Source organism: Fringilla coelebs, assembly GCF_963513975.1.
Source record: "Fringilla coelebs genome assembly, chromosome: 4".
In the NCBI taxonomy this organism is placed as follows: Eukaryota; Metazoa; Chordata; class Aves; order Passeriformes; family Fringillidae; genus Fringilla; species Fringilla coelebs.
In genome coordinates this window covers 29,029,410-29,048,531 of record NC_140032.1, presented here as the reverse complement: position 1 = coordinate 29,048,531, position 19,122 = coordinate 29,029,410, and the positions used below count along the sequence as shown (strand labels likewise).

Genomic DNA, 19,122 nt, shown 5'->3' with positions numbered 1-19,122 from the left:
TTCCCTTGTATCAGCTTATAAAAAGGCCTTATGCTGGAGTCTTCTCATGTTTAACATGTGAAGTTAGCGGTGGAGGCTTTGAAAAATGAGAAAGAAACGACACAGGAATGCAGAAAAGGGGGAAGAGTTATTTGGATTGGGTGGAATGGTGAGAAAGGCAAGCAAAAAAAGTTTTGGGAAAGAAACACCTGACATTTTCCAGCCTAATTCAAGTAAAACAATTTCATCTCCTTAGGTTTTTCTGTTATTAATTCAATCTAAATATTGCCTTTATTTCTCTATCATTCCTATTTCCCTTCAGATTTCATTCATACATTTCAAAGTTCTGTAAAGTGTTGTAGTATGATGAAGGGTGGCCTTGAAAAAGTTACAAAACCCTCAAGTTATAGAGCAACATGTGGTATAATGCTGCCACTATATTCATTTGTATCCATGATCATGATGATTCCGATTCAAACTCAGACCATCAATCACAATGTATCTTTAAATATACCATTTTTTTGATCAATATAAAAGTATTTCTGCAGTGACTGGAAGAATGGGATGAGCCTTAGACCTTTCTGTTACCAACACATTTATTTGTTCACATGATAATGCTTAACATAACAACTAATGGAAAACATTTATATGTTCTCTGCTCTGTTTTACATATTATAGTGTTAGAGTTCCTCTTTACTCTTATCTCTCTTAAGCCCCAGGGCATATCAATGGTTTACAGGCCCCCCTGCAGCCTTTTCTAGGCCAAAGAAAGTTATTCCTTCTGGCTTGAGATGGGTTCTGAAGCATGTAAGACAGTTTGCTACTTTCAGCCCAATTGTTTTATGCTACTCCAACTACTCTTCCCAAGAGGGAACTATACTGTAACACACATATACCTGTTTAAGCCTGACATCCACTATTTAAAAAAAAAAAAAAGTTATATGTTGTAGAATAGCATAAAAAAAGTTTTTTCTGCTATACAGATTTCCCTTATAACGTGGGAAAAATGTAGTCATTATGTTTAAGAACTATATTACTACTCACCTGTTCTCATATTTGATGCTGAATCTATATCCCTAGCCTGAAATTGTGGGTTTGCGGGTTTAGCAGTTTTGGGGGGGTTTTGGTTTCTTTAAAATGGAAAATACCTATGAAATGTATCAAAAGAGTTGTATTAGGTTTTGAATTAGTTTTCCATTGTTACTAACAGTACATTAGGAAAATTGTCCTCTTTGTTTTAAAACTATGAGAAATGGGAAAGACCAGCACCTGTGGTTTCACTGTGACAGATTCCATAATTTTCCATGGTTTCACAATGATAGGCAACTTTTTTTTCATATGCATATGTGTAACTCTGGCTTTAGTTCAACTGTATTTGTGTTAAGTTACTGAGTATGTTGTTCTGAATGCAGTCATCTAAGGGGCTCCAGGGCAGTCAGAAGGAAACAGTCACTTCCCAAGATGATTCACACTTTTTTGAAAGAAGTGGTGTTTATCTTCCCACATGGGCTATCAGAGATCTTAAAGCAACCCAGTAAGTTATCTGTACCTAGAGAAGACAAACCCACACGAGGAGGAGATCCTGTCTTGGAAAATCCTCTATTTGAGAAAAAGTCTTTCCCAAGGATGAGACAGATGTGCTGATGGGAAGACAAAACACTCTGCACCATTTTGCTTGGGACATCATGGTGCTCATCTCTCCGCCTCTGGAAAGAGAAAGAGTTGTGATAGTTATCTAGTACTGAAACTACTGTACCTGTTTAAAAAAGCATGAGTGCTTGCTGAAAAGCTATGCTTTCTCACTGCTCCCTGCACAGATTTGAACTGCACTTGCTCAGTGTTTGGATGTACCACAGGAGGAGTTGGCTGCAATCTCTACATTAGCTTGCTAACACCTTATGATTATAAAAATGCTTTTGCATATTTAGGAAAATATGCTCTCCTGCTGTTTGCATGCAGTCTTAAATTACTGCAGAATTTTATTCTTTTAGGTTTGGGAGGGAACTTCTCCTTATTGGATAAAATGCTGCTCTGATCTGAGTGACCATTGTGAAGTCCTCCATATGTTCTGTATCCTGCCCTTACATTTCAGAATCAGCTCTACTAAAAAAATGTACAATGCAAATCAGGAGGAAAAAAGTCTTTCTAGACTAATTAAAAGGAAAAAATACCAGTCTAGAAGACTAACACAAAAAAATAACTGACACTTAACCTTAACCTAACCTTAACCTTAGTCTAGTTCTCCAAAGTTAAGCACTCAGTTTTTAAGGATGCTTATTCTGCAAGGACTCTCCTGCCATACACCCTTTAATTATATCCAGACAACACAATCTTTAATTATATTTGATTTATAATATTTAATTATGCTTACCAGAAATGCCTTCCTTACCAGAAAGGCTGGGGGACAGGAACGACATAGGACTAGGCAGTGAATGACATTTTCACAGTGATTTATTAGCAGGAAAAACCCCCCAAAACCAGAAAAATTATCAGATGAATGCAGGAATAGAAGTGAAATAGTAGCTAAGGTACTGGATTTACACAAAATAATGTAATTCCTTCACTAGTCTACCACATGTTGACCTGCTGAACCAAGGGTCAAAGTCACTGCTTGGTGAGTTTGCAGACTGCTGCTTTCTTTGAGTTTTTATTTCCAGACACTCATCTGCACCAGGTTCAGCCGTCATTTTCAGAGCTCAGGTTCTGATCTGCTTAAAGATTTTCTGGCTCCTTTTAGGATCTAGCCTTTGGTTTGGTTACAGTTTTTCCCTATAAGTTTGCAAAATTTTGTTTTGATACATGCTGAAAATGGTTTTTAACAGTGATATGAAACAGAAAGCATTCTGTAATGAAAATAATAATTTTAATGAAAATGATAATTCCACACCATGTGCAACAACTAAGACACAGGCCATGCTTGAATAAGGACCATGAAAATGCCAGCCCTGTCTTATGAATTAGAGCCCTGCCACGAGAAAAGAAATGCCTTACAGATTATACACAAGATAAAAAACTAAGATCTCTGAAGGAACTGGAAGTTTGGTATTAACTGAGTTTGGCATGCCTGCCTTAGCAGCAATAAACCCGAACTCTTAAAGTCACTCGTTAGGCTATATTAACTATGAGGAGTAAATCATATTTTAAAGTATTATTCAAGGAACTGTCAAAATCAATTTCTTTTGTCTTGTTTACTAAGGAAGTTAGGCTTATATGAGTGCCTTGTCAATTTTCCTTGTCTCTTCACTGAACTGCTGACTGGCATCAGCCAAATTCAGCAGAGGATTCTCAAATATATCACATTGCCACAGATTTTGTGCCAATATCAAAACAAATTGAGGAGTTATAGATCCAAGAAATTCCATATTGTAGGAGCAACAAGTCAGCAGAAGATCAAGGTACTGCAGGTCTTTGGTCTTCTGTTTTTATCAAGTTGCATTTTGTGCAGTTACTAGTTGATTTGTTAAGTGCCATGCAAACAGGCATGGATTTAGGGAGAGGCTCAGCAGTCCCTGGTTACCCAGTGGCACCAGCCAGGGCACCAAGGTACTGTCATGATGCGTCCCCTGGTTAGTTTCACACAGTGAGACAGTCCTTTCCTTTACCCATCCTGCTTATTGACACATTCTGAGACTTTCAAGAGTCTTCTGAGAGATCGTCTTTCTCCAGCATGGTCTCTTTACAGAGGTCTCTCCAGCTTTCTAATATTTAGGGAGTGAGTGGATATAGTGGTATTTTTCTTTTAGGTGAAAACACTCTTACATTTATATAGGCCCTACAGCTGCTTTAGTGTCTCCTTTGGAAATCTTTTATTTGGACATGAGCATTTTGGTTTACATGGGAATGCCAGACCAAGTGTTCAATCTTTACAAACTGCAATTCTGGATGAACGATAATAATGATACTTCCAATGTGTTCACAATGAACATGGAAGACATGTATGATTTGTGCAAAAAAGAGGAATGTCATTTGCCTGCATCTGCCTTGCATCTGTAGTTGTCCAGAAAATGAGGGCTATATCCAGTTTTCAGAAACAGGGCTTCACCCAGGGCTTAAGCTTATACTAACCTTGAAGTGGTGGAAGCTGCAAACAAATCTATATGGAACTGGAAACAGAGCGTACACTTTAAGCTATTAAGTTAGCTTACTTAAGTCAAATTATCAGGAGTGTTAATCCTATTTAAAGCAGTGTATAAAGCAGGGGATAGTACTAGAAAGTGATAATTCTGAACTTGCCATTAATGGAGTTCATAAATAAGGTCCCCAAAAGACTGATAGCAGGAAGCCAAAAATCACAAAAATCTTTTCCAAAACGGCAAGTGACAGATTTATGAAAAAGGATGGTGATAAAATCTTGGCGGGGAGGAATATGAATTTTAAAATCTAATTTTGGTTCTCTTTAGAGTGATCTGAGAACGAGAAGACAGCGAATCCTATGGAAAAGGGGATTAGTAAAAGTAACACCGTGAGAGTGTCTCAGACTTAATCCACGTGCTATCAGAAAGGCTGCTCCATCACAGCTGCAGCCCATCGATGATACACTCAACAGCTGCACAAAACTGCACGCTACAAGCCAAAGACTGAGAAGTTCCACACCACATAATTAATTTAGACACACCTGCAGCAGATACAAATACATATATATGCATTTTTATACGGAACGATACATGAGTATCACACAAAGCAATTAAAAAACAGATACAAAGCAGTACTGGTTTTTAAACTGACCACTGTGTCTGCTGTTCAAACCCCCGGGGACCAGCGAGAGGAGCCCTTGGGACGGTGCGGCAGCGGCCGGGGGAGGCGGAGGGGCCGCGGGCAGCGGGGAGGGCGGCGCTGAGAGCCGGGGCTGCTCGGGGAGGAAACGCTGCTGCTCCAGAGCTGGAGAAATCCCCCCGCGCCAGCCGAGAGGAGGGAAGTCAGTCACCTGCCGGTGAAGGACAGTAAAACAGGGACGGAGAGGGAAATCTCTGCCTCTCTCTCCCTTCTCTTCTGCAAGAGATCCACCTCCTGTTTTCCTCCCAACTCTTCCAGCGTAACCTTCAAAGAAGACCATACCGTACAGACTTTCTTTTATTATCTATATGTGTGTGTGTATATACGTTACTATTATTATTACTATAGACTATCTTTAGCTGCAAAACAATTTTTGAGCCTATGCAGGACTTGGGGGATTTTGTTATCTTGCCAGCGAAATTGTTCATCGCTAATGTCTTGCGCTCACAGGGTGCTAAATTAGCTACCAGACTACTCTGGTAGCATGACGGAGAAAGGCTTTTATCATAGACTGTTCTCTTCAGTTTGAACACATTTGCTTGAAATTTGCTGCATGATGCTGTCCAGGGAAGAAGGATTTTTTTTTCTCGGGATACAGCGATTCGCCGGTTTCTGAGCTTATTGCAGAAGAAAAAAAATAATCTTTAAACTGAGTGGATTTTTTTTTTTTTTTCTGTCTCCTTTCATTGCCAGAGGACGCGAATCTCTTTCACCAGGGAAGGATCACCTGTCGCTTTAATCCTTAAGGGAGTTATTTTTTAAAAAAAGTGAAATATTTTATTTATTTATTTATTTATTTATTTAAACCGGTGGAGGCGTGATCGCGGAGAATGAGACTGAGGGGAGCTGCCACGGTTTGGAGGACAAGGCTGAGTTTAGGCTGGAAACTGACAGACTAGATTTTATTCCCCCCCCGCCCCCCCCCCCCCCTTTGTTCCCTTTCATTTTTTTGGCACAACTTCCGTAGTTTCCAGTCCGCTCCGTTCAGTTTCTCTCTATGGACAGATCAGCTAACCTGGACACGGAGGAGCTCAAGGTAGGCGACCCGCCGGGTGCCGTGGCTGTGGCCGGGGTTGGATCCCCCCTGCCCTCCCGGCCGCTGGGCCGCACGGGGCGCTGTGCGGGGCTCCCGCAGCCCGGGCGGGGGGCGCCGAGCCGGGCGCAGCCGCCCCGCGGCGGGGGAAGCACGGGAGGGGCGGCTGCCCCAGCCGAGCGCGGCTTCTCTTCTGCCGGCGCGGCCCGCAGCATCGTCATGGCAGTATTAATAATAATGATGATGGTACTGCCCGTGTGCTCTCGGCTTTGCGTGAGCACTGGGGGCAGCGCCGGGAGGAAGCGGCAACTGACCCGCGCCTTTCCCGGCAGAAGTTGGCTCTGAAGCCATTCTGGCCTGGGCATCTCCTCTCCTTCCTCTTTCTCCTCCCCTCGCCGCCGGGAGCGGCGGGGAAAGCCTTCCCCACCCCTCCACACCCCCTCTCGGCTCGCCCCCCGCGCGGCGTCCGGTTCCCCCAGCCGAGCGAAGCTGAGGCAGCGGCGGTGGGATGCCGAGCCGCTGGGCCGCGGCCCGGGGGCTGCTGGTACAATCAAACTTTGCATTAGGACGGTGCGAGCTGGGAGGATTCTGCTCCCCCCGCGCCCCCCGGCCCAGCTCTGGCTCCCTCCCCGCTGAAGGAGCATGCCTGAGAGCGCTGAGCATGCTCCTTTGCGGAGACAGAGCCTTCCTACACCTGCTGCCGACCCCCCCGGCCCTGAGCGGAATTTGGCTCAAATCATCATCATCATTTCATCATCATACTAATGATAATAATGTAAATCTCTCTATCAATCTATACGCGGTAAAGAGGGTGTCTGGCTCAGGAAGGCAGCAGAAAGGGGCGCGTGGGGCGAGCTCCGCGGGGCCGCTGAGCCGGAGTGGAACGCCGGCCGTGCCGGTGGGGCGGGACACACACACACCTCGCCGCGGTGGCGGCGGACGTAGCGCTGAAGCGGCGATGAGAGGGGCAGGGGCAGTTTTCCTTCGCCGCCTCATGCACGGCCGTCCGGGGGACACCCCGTCTGGGCGCCGGCTTCTCCGGGGCCGCGGAGAAGGGCTCGCCTCTGGGAAGGTAAACTGGCGAACGCTCAAGTGCTGCTGGGGGCTCCTTTCCTTTTCCTGTAAACCAGATCTGAAAGTACTGAATAAATATATTCATCCCCCTACCAGTCTTGCTCGGAACTCCTACTAATCTCCCCAGGGAAAGGCACCCCAGGACTGCAGCGCTGTTTGAGTAATTGAGGTGAGGAAGCGCAGGAGAGGAAAGCCCATAAAACGATTTGCTTGGGAACCGCTGATCCTCACAGCGCTTCCAGCGCTTCCGGGGCTTCCCCGCCGCAAACGCGGCTTGCCTGGGCTGCCCGGGAATCCTCTCCGTGCTGCCTCAGCCTTCACAGGATTGATTCACAGGAGACGGCTGTGGATCCTGTGAAATTCACAGCTGCGTGAAAGGCAATAGACGAGTGTTCCGATTAAGCGTGCGAAAAGTTTTATTGTACCGGATTATTTTTAAGTGGTCTTTAAAGAAGATATGTTTATGCTACAAGAGGGCAGCACTTCGCATGAATTGTCGGTAAAGCCTGAGGCAGGTCCCGCTGTGAGCAGGGCATCCAGCCTAGGCTCAAGAGCAGGGGGTTTCCAGTTATCCCATAGTTATCTGCGCTGCAATCAGGACTCGTATTGCAGCGTGTAGAGGCCGAGCGACTTTGAGCAAGGAAGCAGCTGAGAAGTAAGCATCGGTACTCCCGCTCATAAGGATGAGAGGAGCTTCCAAAGGAGGCATTTCTGTTAGGGTCTGGGCAGCTCTCTGGGACCAGCCGCTTTGGCACGATGCACTTCCTGGCTTTCCCGGGTGTTTTATTGATGTGCGGCCGCTGGGAGCGATCCCAGGCGCCGGCAGGACGCCGCCGGAGCGGGAGGCGGCCCCTGCGGCCGGCAGGGGGTGGTGCGGAACCGGCCGCCAGCCCCGCGCCGCCGGGAGCCGCTCCGCCAGCAGCGATGGGCGTGCCGAGCCGGGCTCCGCACCTCCCTCCGCCGAGCTGGGCTTTCCTTTGCCGGGCTTTCCTCTCAGTGCGAGCCGTCCAGCCGCTCTGCCAGCAGCAGGAGTACAAGGTGCGGGGCAAAGCTCTTGGGGATCTAGGATGTTCCCAGCTGGTGACCTTGCTGCAGTTGGGCGCAGTAAAGAGCGTCTCCCATACTGCTCCGAGTCGTGAAAGCTTTCATCAGTTTCTGGGTAGTTTCAGGAGGGGTGAAGTAAGTGCTCCACTCCTTTTCTCCTGGGCCGACACAGTTCCTTGCCAGGCCAAAGAGACAGTCAGGGCACACAGATAGGAGGCAGACTGAGGTCCTGAGATGCCGAGGGGACTCTCTCCCATACCACCCTGCCTGGAGGGCTCATGTCAAGAGTGTCAAATATGGTAGCAGCTTGTCTCAGCAGAGCTTGCCAAGAATTTTGGAAACAGGCTGGACGCTCTCTTCCTTGATATTGTATTTCCTCCACTATGACAAATATATGCCAGTAAGCATAAAAAAGATACAACTTCCCTACTAATAAAAAACAAATATGGTGTCTCTAAAGAAAATAGTAATAATGGCGCTGAAAACCTTTACTATGTTATATATAAAGCTTCTATACACCTCAAATCATTCAAAATTTCTGTTATTTATTACACTGATTATAATGAGTTCTGAATGATTTGTGTTGATAATAGACATTTTGAAAGGTGATTTTGTGGAAAGCTCAACAAGTATCATGTGTGCAACACCTGCTGATGAAGATGGGTGTGCTTTCCCTTACTAGTCTGCGCATAAAACCCTGAAGAAAGTAATCAGTATGGAAAACAGAGACTGCTCTTCCAGTGGTTTTGAGCTGTTCTGGTTTTCCTTTGATCTGTCTCATCTCTCTCAGATGCATACAAGAGCTTCCCTCTGACTTTTTAACTCACAAGCCTGTGGGGTTTTTGTTTTAAAGGAGTAGTACACAAACTAAATAATTATGTTATAGTTGCCTTGTCGTGTTGGGTTTAGTGTTGTGAAGGGCTTCTGTTACCTAATGTATATGCAAGTCTTTACTTACATTTTGAACGTACATTAAACTGTGTGGTTGTGTGAGTATTATGAATTTTAAAGGACCCTGTAGTTTGCATATGTATATAAAAGATGATAAATTAACTTGTTTTGCATTTAGTGTATTTAAAAATTATGTTGAGGCATGTAATTGCTTGAAATTGAGCATCATTTGCAAGGAAGAGTTAGGAGGTATTTGTGTTTGCTGGACCCTGTTGACTTGTGATTTGCATTGACATCGGGTGGATTATTACAGATTTAGTCCTTCACATTTGCTTGTTCATTTGACGTATAATTCCTCTAATGTGTATCATGACGGTTCCTCTTCTGTTTGTTTAGCAACCACAATTTGTATAGTCTTAGAGGGAGTTAGTATTCCTTGTAGTGTGTAAACCACTGATATTTCTCTGGAAGAAAGTTGGTTTGTAATTGAATGTATGATAACAGTGAGATTATTAATATGATGGATTAAAAAACATCCTGGAAGCCATTTATTACTTGAAGGCACTGGTTCAGTGAGAATTCTTCGTTACAATCCCAAAATGTTTGATTAATAGTGTGCTTAAGTGTCTTGAAATTGCCACTTTTGATATGCAAAAGAATTAAACACTTTATTACTGAATGATCTTGTAAATATTAGCTGAAATTTTTTTGTTCGGCTCATGAGAGAATATTTATACTCTGTTTGCAGTTTTACATTTCCTGGGATATAAAACTACTGACATAAAATAGCATGAAACTGGTAATGGAAGAGGTTTTTGTGACAATAGTCTTCCAATATAATTTATGTAATTTGTAAAACACCTGATAAAGAAATTCAAACAAGGAAACCATAAAAATTTAAGCAAGGGATACTTTTATGGTCTTAAACATGTAAATCACTTCAGTATTTTAGTTAACAGGAGGACTAATACCCTGAGGAATTCTGTATTTTAAAATTTATTTATGTTTTAAAAGAAGGAGCCACAGAAGTTAATGTGCTTGGTGTGATGTGGGAGGACTTTTGATGAGTTCAGGTAGGTGGTTTTATTTCTGTTTAAAGTCAGTCACTCCATAATAGAAAGTGTAGTACTCTATAACACTCAACAGCCTCTTATGAAAGTCTGTTTCATTTATTAAAGTCTTCTGCTTGGGACATGGACATATTAATGTGGATATTAAGGGGTTTGTCCTTTTAATGCAAAACTTTCTCTCTCCTATCCATCTTTAGTACTTCCCTCCAAGAAACCTTCATGGTTTACTAGGGTTCTTTCAGCAATACTCAGTAAGGACAATTAACCTTTGCATTCACAGTCAAAGCATTCATCCTTTAAACCATTCTTCCTGGAAGGTCAAGCTGAAATGGTTTTTAAGTAATATACATGCAAATTTCTTTTCTCTGTGTTCCTATTGTGGGATTTCCTCTCCATCTCTCAATAGATATAAAGACTAGACGTAGTTCAGGAAACTGGAGAGAATTCTATGCATAAAATATAGTTGTTCAGCAGACATAGAAAAAGGTCAAGACAATGGCAGTGCTCTCACTATACACTTTAGAAATCATTCCTGTACTCTCACTGCAGAGAATCCATATAATCTGTGACCGAGCTTTTTGACATTGTACATTACAGCTTTGCTAAGCTCAACACTCTTTAAAAGGAAAGTACATCAAAATCTGAATGCTTGGGTAAAGGGAAAAAGCAACTTTGCCTTCCTGTTTTTCATGGGTTTGGGAAAAATATTGTGTTTTCCTCTGCCACTGTATTTTGCACTTAAAAAAATAGATGAAATAGATTTACATAAAGGTTAGCAACACATTTCTTTCTTCCTGAACTGAAGAGGTTACTGTGTGATTCTGCTGTAACTTGGGTTGTTTCTATAGGTCTGAATGTAAGATTTGAAGACAAAGTATAACTCATGCTAGAGCCTTTCAAAGATAAATCTGTAATGTGAAGACACATTTGTGAGTCCCAGTCATGCTTTTGTACTACATTCCTTAACCTTTTGAAGGTTGATACTCCTGATAAGGCCAGGAGTAAGATTGCTTTAGTTAAAGTGTTGTGGCAAAAATGTTACAAGAGACATTTCCTGTGAAATCATTTCACCTTGTGGTATTTTATATAAATTTTGTAAGTCCATATCTAACATAGTTGTTCTATGTCCTCTAAAGATACAGCATTCCAAAGGACAAAGATAAGGATTCAAATAGTAATAATACAAGAGGCACTCTGGGTTACAAATAGACATTTTTCTTACTTTGACATGGAAGTTCCCCATAGGGAAAGTACTGTCATTTTCTTCTCTCCTTCAAAGAAACCTGGAGAACACGGCTTAGAAGCTGTACTATTTCCTTTATTTTGAAACACTTTGTACATTTAAAGAGCTTACAGCAATGTTCTTAACGCCCTGTTGTACTTTTGACTGCAGCCATGTATAATGCATTGTAAAGCCAGAATTACTTAGTCCAAGAAGGAAGACACATTTATCTACTAAGCCATCTGATCCTTTGCTAATTCTTAGATATTACAGGTTAACTCTTTGATCCACAACAAAACCCTTCTTTGTGAAGAAAGATATTGTGAGGTTGCTACCCACGAGCACTGTGTTTTGTTCCTTGTCACAGGAAGGAATGACTGTTGGCTAAACCACAACAGTGAGACACAAAATGTGAGGCTCTATTCTCAGCAGTATTACTGCAGCTAATCACACATGGCCAGATTTACAGAGGTACTGAGTAAGTCAAAGCAGGCTTCTGGCGTTCAGCAACTTTAATAAAAAAAAGTGTTCTTTTTGTACCTACCTTCTTATACCTCTAGCTAACACATTAAGGAGGATTGGCAGTTGAAAAGTAATAAATGAGGACAGAGTATCTTTTTCTGCAATTTAAAATTAGCAGTACTTTGTTGAATCACATCAGCAGAAGCACATCGGTGATATGCCTGAAAATTGGTGCCATAAGCAGTAGAGAGCCTCAGCCATAAAAATCTGGCCTTCAGCCATATATCTCTGTTTTAGCAGTTCTCTTCAGTTCATGTGGGCAGCATGGTCTGGAATTTATAGGTTATACCTTCCTGCTCCTACAACTCTTGAACAAATTATGTTAGTAAACAGAGGCTGCCTCTACCGAAAAAACACATCCCTTCCAGTTTGTATTAAGGTAATAGTGTACATTTAATAGTAGCACATAAATTGAAAACAGAATTAATTTTAATTTGTGCTTTCTAAATGTAATTGTTCTTTATACCATTATCAGGGTGGAGAGTACAAACTGTTGGATCAGATCCACAAAGGCATTTTTGTTACTTTTTCTCTTCAAGATGGGGATTGATGATACTTCAGTTTCTCAGTTGTGTAGATTGTCTTCTATACAAAATTGTTCATTAGTTGAGTGGGATTCAAAAAAGGGGCAAAACTTCCTCACTTCCTATTGAACACAAGCAGTGCAATCGCCCAGGTATGCTGGGACCTGTAGTTGAGAAAGTAATGCTGTAAGCCACTGAAATTACAGAAGACATTCTTTCCAAATGAAGTTAATTAGTATTACTGAATTTTATTATTTTTAGTTAAAGCTAGTCCACATGCACAAAGCACTCTGTAAAGCTCTGCCCTTTAAGTGAAGACAAGTAAATGAACTGTGTCGAGAAAGGTTTCATGTTTGCTCAACTTAGGCTTCCATTTAAGAAATTTCCAGCATATGTGAAACAAATGTAAAAGTAAAGAATCAATAGAACCTTTGCTACCTTTATAAGCTAGTAACTTTCTAAACATAGATCAACAGATGACAAAGATTGAAAGGCAGTCTAAAACTTCACAAGCTACTTATAAAAAAGGGGAAAAGAGCTTGTTGAATTAAGCCTCAGAATCTGGGTTTTACATCACTTTCAATTTAAAGCCTTACATTGGAAAAGGTGTGGAACCTGAACCCAGAAAGGTGCTCAGCTGTCACACGTCCAGCCCGCCTGCTCTGTGCTGAGAGGGTCAGGGCTGGGCAGCCCCCTCTCCACTCTGTCTCTCCTGATTGCAGTTGAGGCTTGAGCAAAAAACTTGGTTTGGTTGCAGGTAGCTTTGTAAGTAGTGAAGCTATTAGTAGGTTCACTATGAGAGCTCCAAGTCCTGTTTGCCAGGAACATTCATTATTTCTCTTAGGAACTGCTGCAGGGAAGGTGCCTGCAGTGCAACAGAGACTCTCTGCTGTAAAGGAATCCACAGAGACCCCACTTCACACACAAGACATGAAGCACTTCAGTTTTCCCTGGTCATGCTGCTTCGGCAGATCACACTAATTTGCTTGCATATTTACCATCTGGACTAAGAGGAATATTTTATGATTTATCCTGCTTTAGTGCCATTATATCCATCCCCCAGATATACTGAATTCTCCTGGGGTCCCCAGTGAGGATGCTCAAAGGTGATTTAATTGCAAACCTGTGTTTAGCACTCAAGAGTGACCCCAATGGTTTTCAAAGAGGTACCTGTGTCTTCCTTTTAATGTAATTTTTTTTTTTTTACTATTAGCTTAAACTACATATATCTTAAACAATAAAAAGATACTGTACAATAAAAAGAAATTGTAACTTGGAGGGGTTGTTTCTATTTTGAAGAAAAGATTGAGCCAGTTTTCTGTATTCAAAGTGATTACTTGGTCATCCCAGTCCTCTGGAACTTTTAAGGATGTGAATTGCATTCCATACAGAAAATTCTGACAAGGTTTTAAGGCTTCAGGAGATACATGAGGAGGATTCAGTCTGTGCTTTTTTTTTTTTTTTTTTTTTTTTTGGTAATTTGTCTTGGCTAATTCAGGAGTCTCCCTGCTGAGCAGGCTGGCTGTTGTAAATCCCATTCACCACATAATATATGTGTGGGGAAGGAAGTTGAATAATCTATGCCTCAATAAATAGCAGAGAGAATTTCAGAATGCATTACAAACAGACTGGAAGTTTTTCCAAGAAGATTACTTAGCCTTAAAGCTGAAACTCATGACATCATTTATTACTATAAATAGTTTGAGAATTATCTCTGAATAAGTACAAAATAGGAGACACTCCCTTTAAAAATCTATTCTTCCAAAATGACACAAAATCTTAATCCTCTCAGAAGTTTAGAACAGTTCAGGAAAAAAAGAACCCCAAAACCCAAAAAGACCCAAAAAAGCCCCCAAAAAAACACAAAGCAAAACAAACAAAAAAACAAACAAACAAAAAAAAACCCGCAAAAATTTGGATCAAGATCCATCTGTGTTTTTTTTTAGCTTGAGTCATCACCAACAGATGGTAAATAACTATGTAGAGATCACTCAGCTGAGTTACTCCAGTTTATGGAATTCCTAAGGCATTTACCCTTACTCCTGAAGTCTGATACTCTTTGTTAGAACCTCAGTTCCCTCTGAAGGTTCTGACAAGTGCCAGCACACAAGCTTGTGTGTAATTATGCATTTTGATACAGCTTGGTAATAATTGTCTTCCCTTAATGGGATCTAGTCATAGCACAAGCCTAGTCTAGCTGTGTCAAGCTTTATGGGTTGTTGCAGAAATAGCTGGCAACCAGCTGGTATTGGCTGTCACTTCCTGTAGGACTGGAGTTGACATCTACTATTTCAGGTACCCATCAGTTTAGAAATATTCTATGTGCCATTTCCCAATGATTCCTGCAGTTCCTGAGCAGATGTGGATGAATGCAAAAACTGTCCCTCATATAGACTCATGTTCCCACTTAATCTTCATGCAGAGAAAATTATTCTGTTTCATCAATGTTTTATTATATTTTCCTGAAAAAGCTGGCAGAAGAACATAATTCTTCAGTGACTAACAAGTTACTTTGAGTTTGCTGTTTCACCAATACTGGCACTGACATTGTAATTTCTGTAAGTATATCTTGTTTTCAGGAGAGTGAGTTACTATTTCTAGAATTGATCTCATACCTTTCTTCATGTCTCCCCCAACCCACTAGGTGCAAGTGAGTATGTGATTGGAAAATGATCTGTTTGTACAGAAGAGCCCTCTCTGTGGTTAAACTCCCTGTTTTGTTCAGTATTTTAGATGAGGTAGATAACATTCACTGTTCATGCAAATATGTCATCTACTCAGTCTAGCGAGACCACTTGCATTATTGCTTAATGAAATTATGAGATTGCAAGTAGTCTCTGTGTCTCATGATAGAATTTCATCATACTGTTGACAGGCATAAAACAGTCTTTGCTGAGGTCCTGTCTATCCTATTGAACTCAGACTTTTGCAGGCCTTGATCAATCAATGAATGTACCTAGTAGGCAGAAAATTGCAGCATGATGAGCAGAGCAGAGAGGGAGCACTAGGGGAGCTGTGCTGAAGCCTATCACTTGATATGTCAAGAGTTATAGATTATATTGAGTAAAATTTATTTTGGTTTTGGGTGTATGCTGCTGCAACAGAATACAGTGTTGTTATTTTTTAATAGACATGCAGAGCTTGCCAATGCAGTTTTAGAACAGCCAAGTAGAATGTAAAGATTTGAAGGTGAAAGAGAAGGCTGAGGGGTGCAATAACTAATGACAGCACAGTGGCAGAGTGCTGAGGTGCTGACAAACTAAATCAAAAGGGCTGTGTTGTGCAGCTCTCTGCACTGTTGCTGATGCTGATACCTCACGGACATATCTTAGTTATTTACATACTATTACTATATTTAGAAATTTTTAATTCAAAGCAGAACCTTGTGTTCTGTGCTAATATTACTATTTAGTAAGTAATGTGTCCGTGGCATATGCAACATTTGAAGCATGTGGAAAAAAAATGAGTGAAATTTATTTGTTGAGGTGCTAGAAAAATCAAACTACTTACTCAGGTGCAGAGGAGGCGATTGGGCCAGAAAAATCTCAGAACCTGTGAAAGCAGATGAAATTGCTGTCCCAGTGGAATGTTAGCACTGAATTGGTATGTAAATTGTTTTATGCTTTACTTGCAGTTAACAAGGCATCTTTGAGCATGGACTCATATTTTAAATTTTGGATTTCTGTAATAATTGATAACAATGCCAAAATATCTTGTTGCGTTGATACGCACTTAATGCATCTTGTGAATCCTCCCAGATAAAGCCAGTAGCATGAAGAAGGAAACAGGAGAGATAACAAGATGCCAGTCTGCTGGAAGAAGCCAATAGCACCATGTGAGCCAAATGAAGGTGCCTTCCATTGTCCTACCAAAGTCAGTTTGACACAGTTTTGTGCTCTTCTCTCAGCCTTGTTTGACCTGCCAGCCAGTTGCACAGATCAACTGTGCAATTTTTCTAGCAGAAACAAAGTGCCATAAATTTTAATTTTAGGGGATCCAAACACTTTCAAACAAAACCCAAAATAAAATACAGCTGACTCAGCAGTGGTGCAGAGGTACTAAGCTCTTTTGGGGGGGCTGGCAGTGGCAGCTGGTAGCTGGAGCATCGTAAGTTGGATCATCCCTCACAAAGCAGAATGGTTGTAATAGTGTTAGGTGCCCATTCTGTGTGTGATATTTTCCAGACTTGTGTATGCTGAGTTGCCACTATTGATATTATTCCAAAATGTGGCTCAATAATCAAGAACTAAGTATTCCCAAGAATGTGCCCCAGATATTTGGATCACAATACACAAAGTGCCTGCTTGCTGCAGATGGTTATGATGGCAGTTTTATTTCTTGCTTTTATTTTATTATTTGCCTTATTTTTTTTCTTCTGATCTTATAAACTGAAAATAAATTTTGAAAGTTTCACTATGAAAATACTGTTTTCTAAATGAGGAAGGTAAATACTTACTTCCAGTTCAAATAAACCCCATTTCCCCTTACCTTGCAATGATTTGGTGCTCACTCACATGTATTTTTACCCCAGTAACATACAAAGAATTGTTTTTTACAAAATGATTATCTGAAAAAGATTTAAATGTAACCTTAGCACATAAAACATGAAACAAGAAAACAGAGTTAAACTTTCAAACCAATCAATTTTATTCTGAACACAGCAATTGCTTCTGCTGTCAGCAGGAATAAACTTTACTGCTGTTGGAAACTTGTAAAAAGTCTGGTGTGTTCCTGTAAAATGCCTTGTCAACTGGAAGCCAACCAGACCACACATTTCAGGAACCAAATGTCTCCTTATTTTAGTGTCTGTAAGGTTTGTGTTCTAAACACCTGCTCAGAAGTAGTTACAACAATGTGAATTGAACAAAGAGAAGGAAATGCTATATTTCTTAATGACAAAGAAATCCTGCTTATTGACCTTCTGAACTGCCTCAGCCAGAATTCACAGGATTCAGTTCTTTATCTCATGGGGAGCCAAGGCCTGCCTATATCCCATGTTGAACTAAGATTAATATGGATGGCTTTGTAATTATTACATCTGAGTAAAACTAATCCTTATATCAATACAAGTTATATTACAAATAAATTTTAATGGCAGATACAATCCCAGCTTTTTATTGAAAAAAAATATGTTCTGTGACCTTTCAAGGGAGTTGAAGACAGAAGAAGGAATAATTATTTTGTCTGCTCAATTTGTTCTATTTGAATCTAGAACCAATTAAAATAACTAATGTTTTAAAAATCTACCTTTAAAACCATACCTTTTAAAAGAAAGGTAAAAATTTTACCTTTGCAACCCTCATGCAACAGTCTGTATCCATATCAGTTTGATGGATAGTTTGCTTCTATTGGCACCTTCTGAAAAGACAAAACAAATGAAAATCTCAAAGCGGTAAACTTTCACAGTCCAGGGCTAAGGATGAAATAGTAGTGCTGTTTACTGGGATAAATCAGGTGCTACTAACAAAATTTCAATACCAAAGGTTAATAATATCATCATCAGTAGTTCTTGAAAGAGACTTGGCTGCCTAAAGGCAGCCTAATTTTAAACACTGAGACAAGTCAATCAGTGTACGCCTAAAAATATGCATTGAGGGATGCAGTTTGCATACATTAGAAGCTAGGTTTTGCTTTCTAACCTGTGAGATCTTGAATTCTTTTGTTTGCTTATTCAGGAATGTAGGCCCAGATGCATTACCCTATAGGGTGTGGGTCTGCTTGTTGGTGGTTATTGGGTAGAGGCAGACTTTCCAGGGGAAGCCCAGGATATTGAGAAATAGCCTCCTACTCAACATTCCATGCTTTCTGTCCTAGTGTTAGAACATTTTTCTCACCAGACTGTTTGTCTGGGGATAGGGGGATGTTGATGATCTGGAGATGTAAATGTCAGCTCAGCCAGTGTCCATTGCCTGCAACATCAGTACTGGTAGCCTGTAGCATTTTAAGTGGCTAAGGGCACAATGGAAAGCAAAATACTGAGATGTCAGTGAAGCTATCTCAGTGCTTTTGGGAACACTACCCTGGATCATGACTAAATGAATGTTTCTGATTCTGACCAAATGGCAACAATTTTGGCTATATCAAGGACAAAAAAGATCCATCGAATTTAGCCTTTTTTTATGCCCTTTATGAGCTCCAGGTGTACTTTTGTGTTTCATGGTGCTAGTAGGAACCCATTTTCACTTGACACTGTTACACCTCGTGCTTTGAATATGCTCTGATTAGATTTATTGTATCCACATAGGCTGGTAGAAAAGGATTTGTTCATGATCACATTCATGAGGGTAAGTTACAAAAAGTATTATTTCATAGCCATCCATTTTGATTGTCAACCTCAGAAAATTACTTGTCCTTTTAAATCATATGAAAGGATATGATTTATGGATGATAGTATAGTTACCCATTGACTCTTTGAAAGAAATACAGCAAACCCGATTTTAGATGTTATTTAGAACAGAATGAATATAGGGAAATTACAGTTTTATAAAGGGCATTGGTCTCTAAACTTTTCTGAACAGTTATTTTGAAAGGTTGTCACTAGCTAGGCCAAATAATTATTACAGCAGCAAAATATCAATGGAAAAAAAAAGTTGTGGACAGAATATCACATCAAAGAATCGTAGATTAGTCTGGATTTTAAAGGGCCCTTTTAAAGTCATCTAGTCCAACACCTCTGCAAAGAGTAAGAATATCTTCAACTGGACTAGGCTGTTCTGGGCCCCATTGAAACTGACCTTGAGTGTTTCCAGGGATGGGGCAACTACCGCCTCTCTGGACAACCTGTCCCAGTGTTTCACCATTCTCTTTGTAAAAGACTTTTTCATTGTACCTAATCTGAATCTTTATCACTCATCCATCCTTCTTATAAGCCCCCTTTAAATACTGAAAGATGACAATAAGGCTTTTCCAGAGCCTTCTCTTCTCCAGGCTGAACAAACCCAGCCGTCTCAGCCTGTACTCATCGGAGAGGTGCTCCAGCCCTTTGATCAT

The 19,122-nt window shown here is 41.0% G+C and overlaps 1 protein-coding gene across 3 annotated transcripts in view; it reads left to right on the top strand.

Annotated features, from left to right (window-relative positions):
- Positions 1-5,749: 5,749 nt before the first annotated feature.
- The window catches only part of SGCZ (sarcoglycan zeta), a gene marked incomplete at both ends in the record, with an annotated part of 389,172 nt that continues 375,799 nt past the window's right edge, over positions 5,750-19,122 (top strand). For all 3 annotated transcript variants that reach the window (XM_084204781.1, XM_084204782.1, XM_084204780.1), the window contains one exon: positions 5,750-5,788. In XM_084204781.1, coding sequence (XP_084060907.1) covers positions 5,750-5,788 — 39 coding nt within the window. The remainder of the gene's footprint in view (positions 5,789-19,122) is intronic.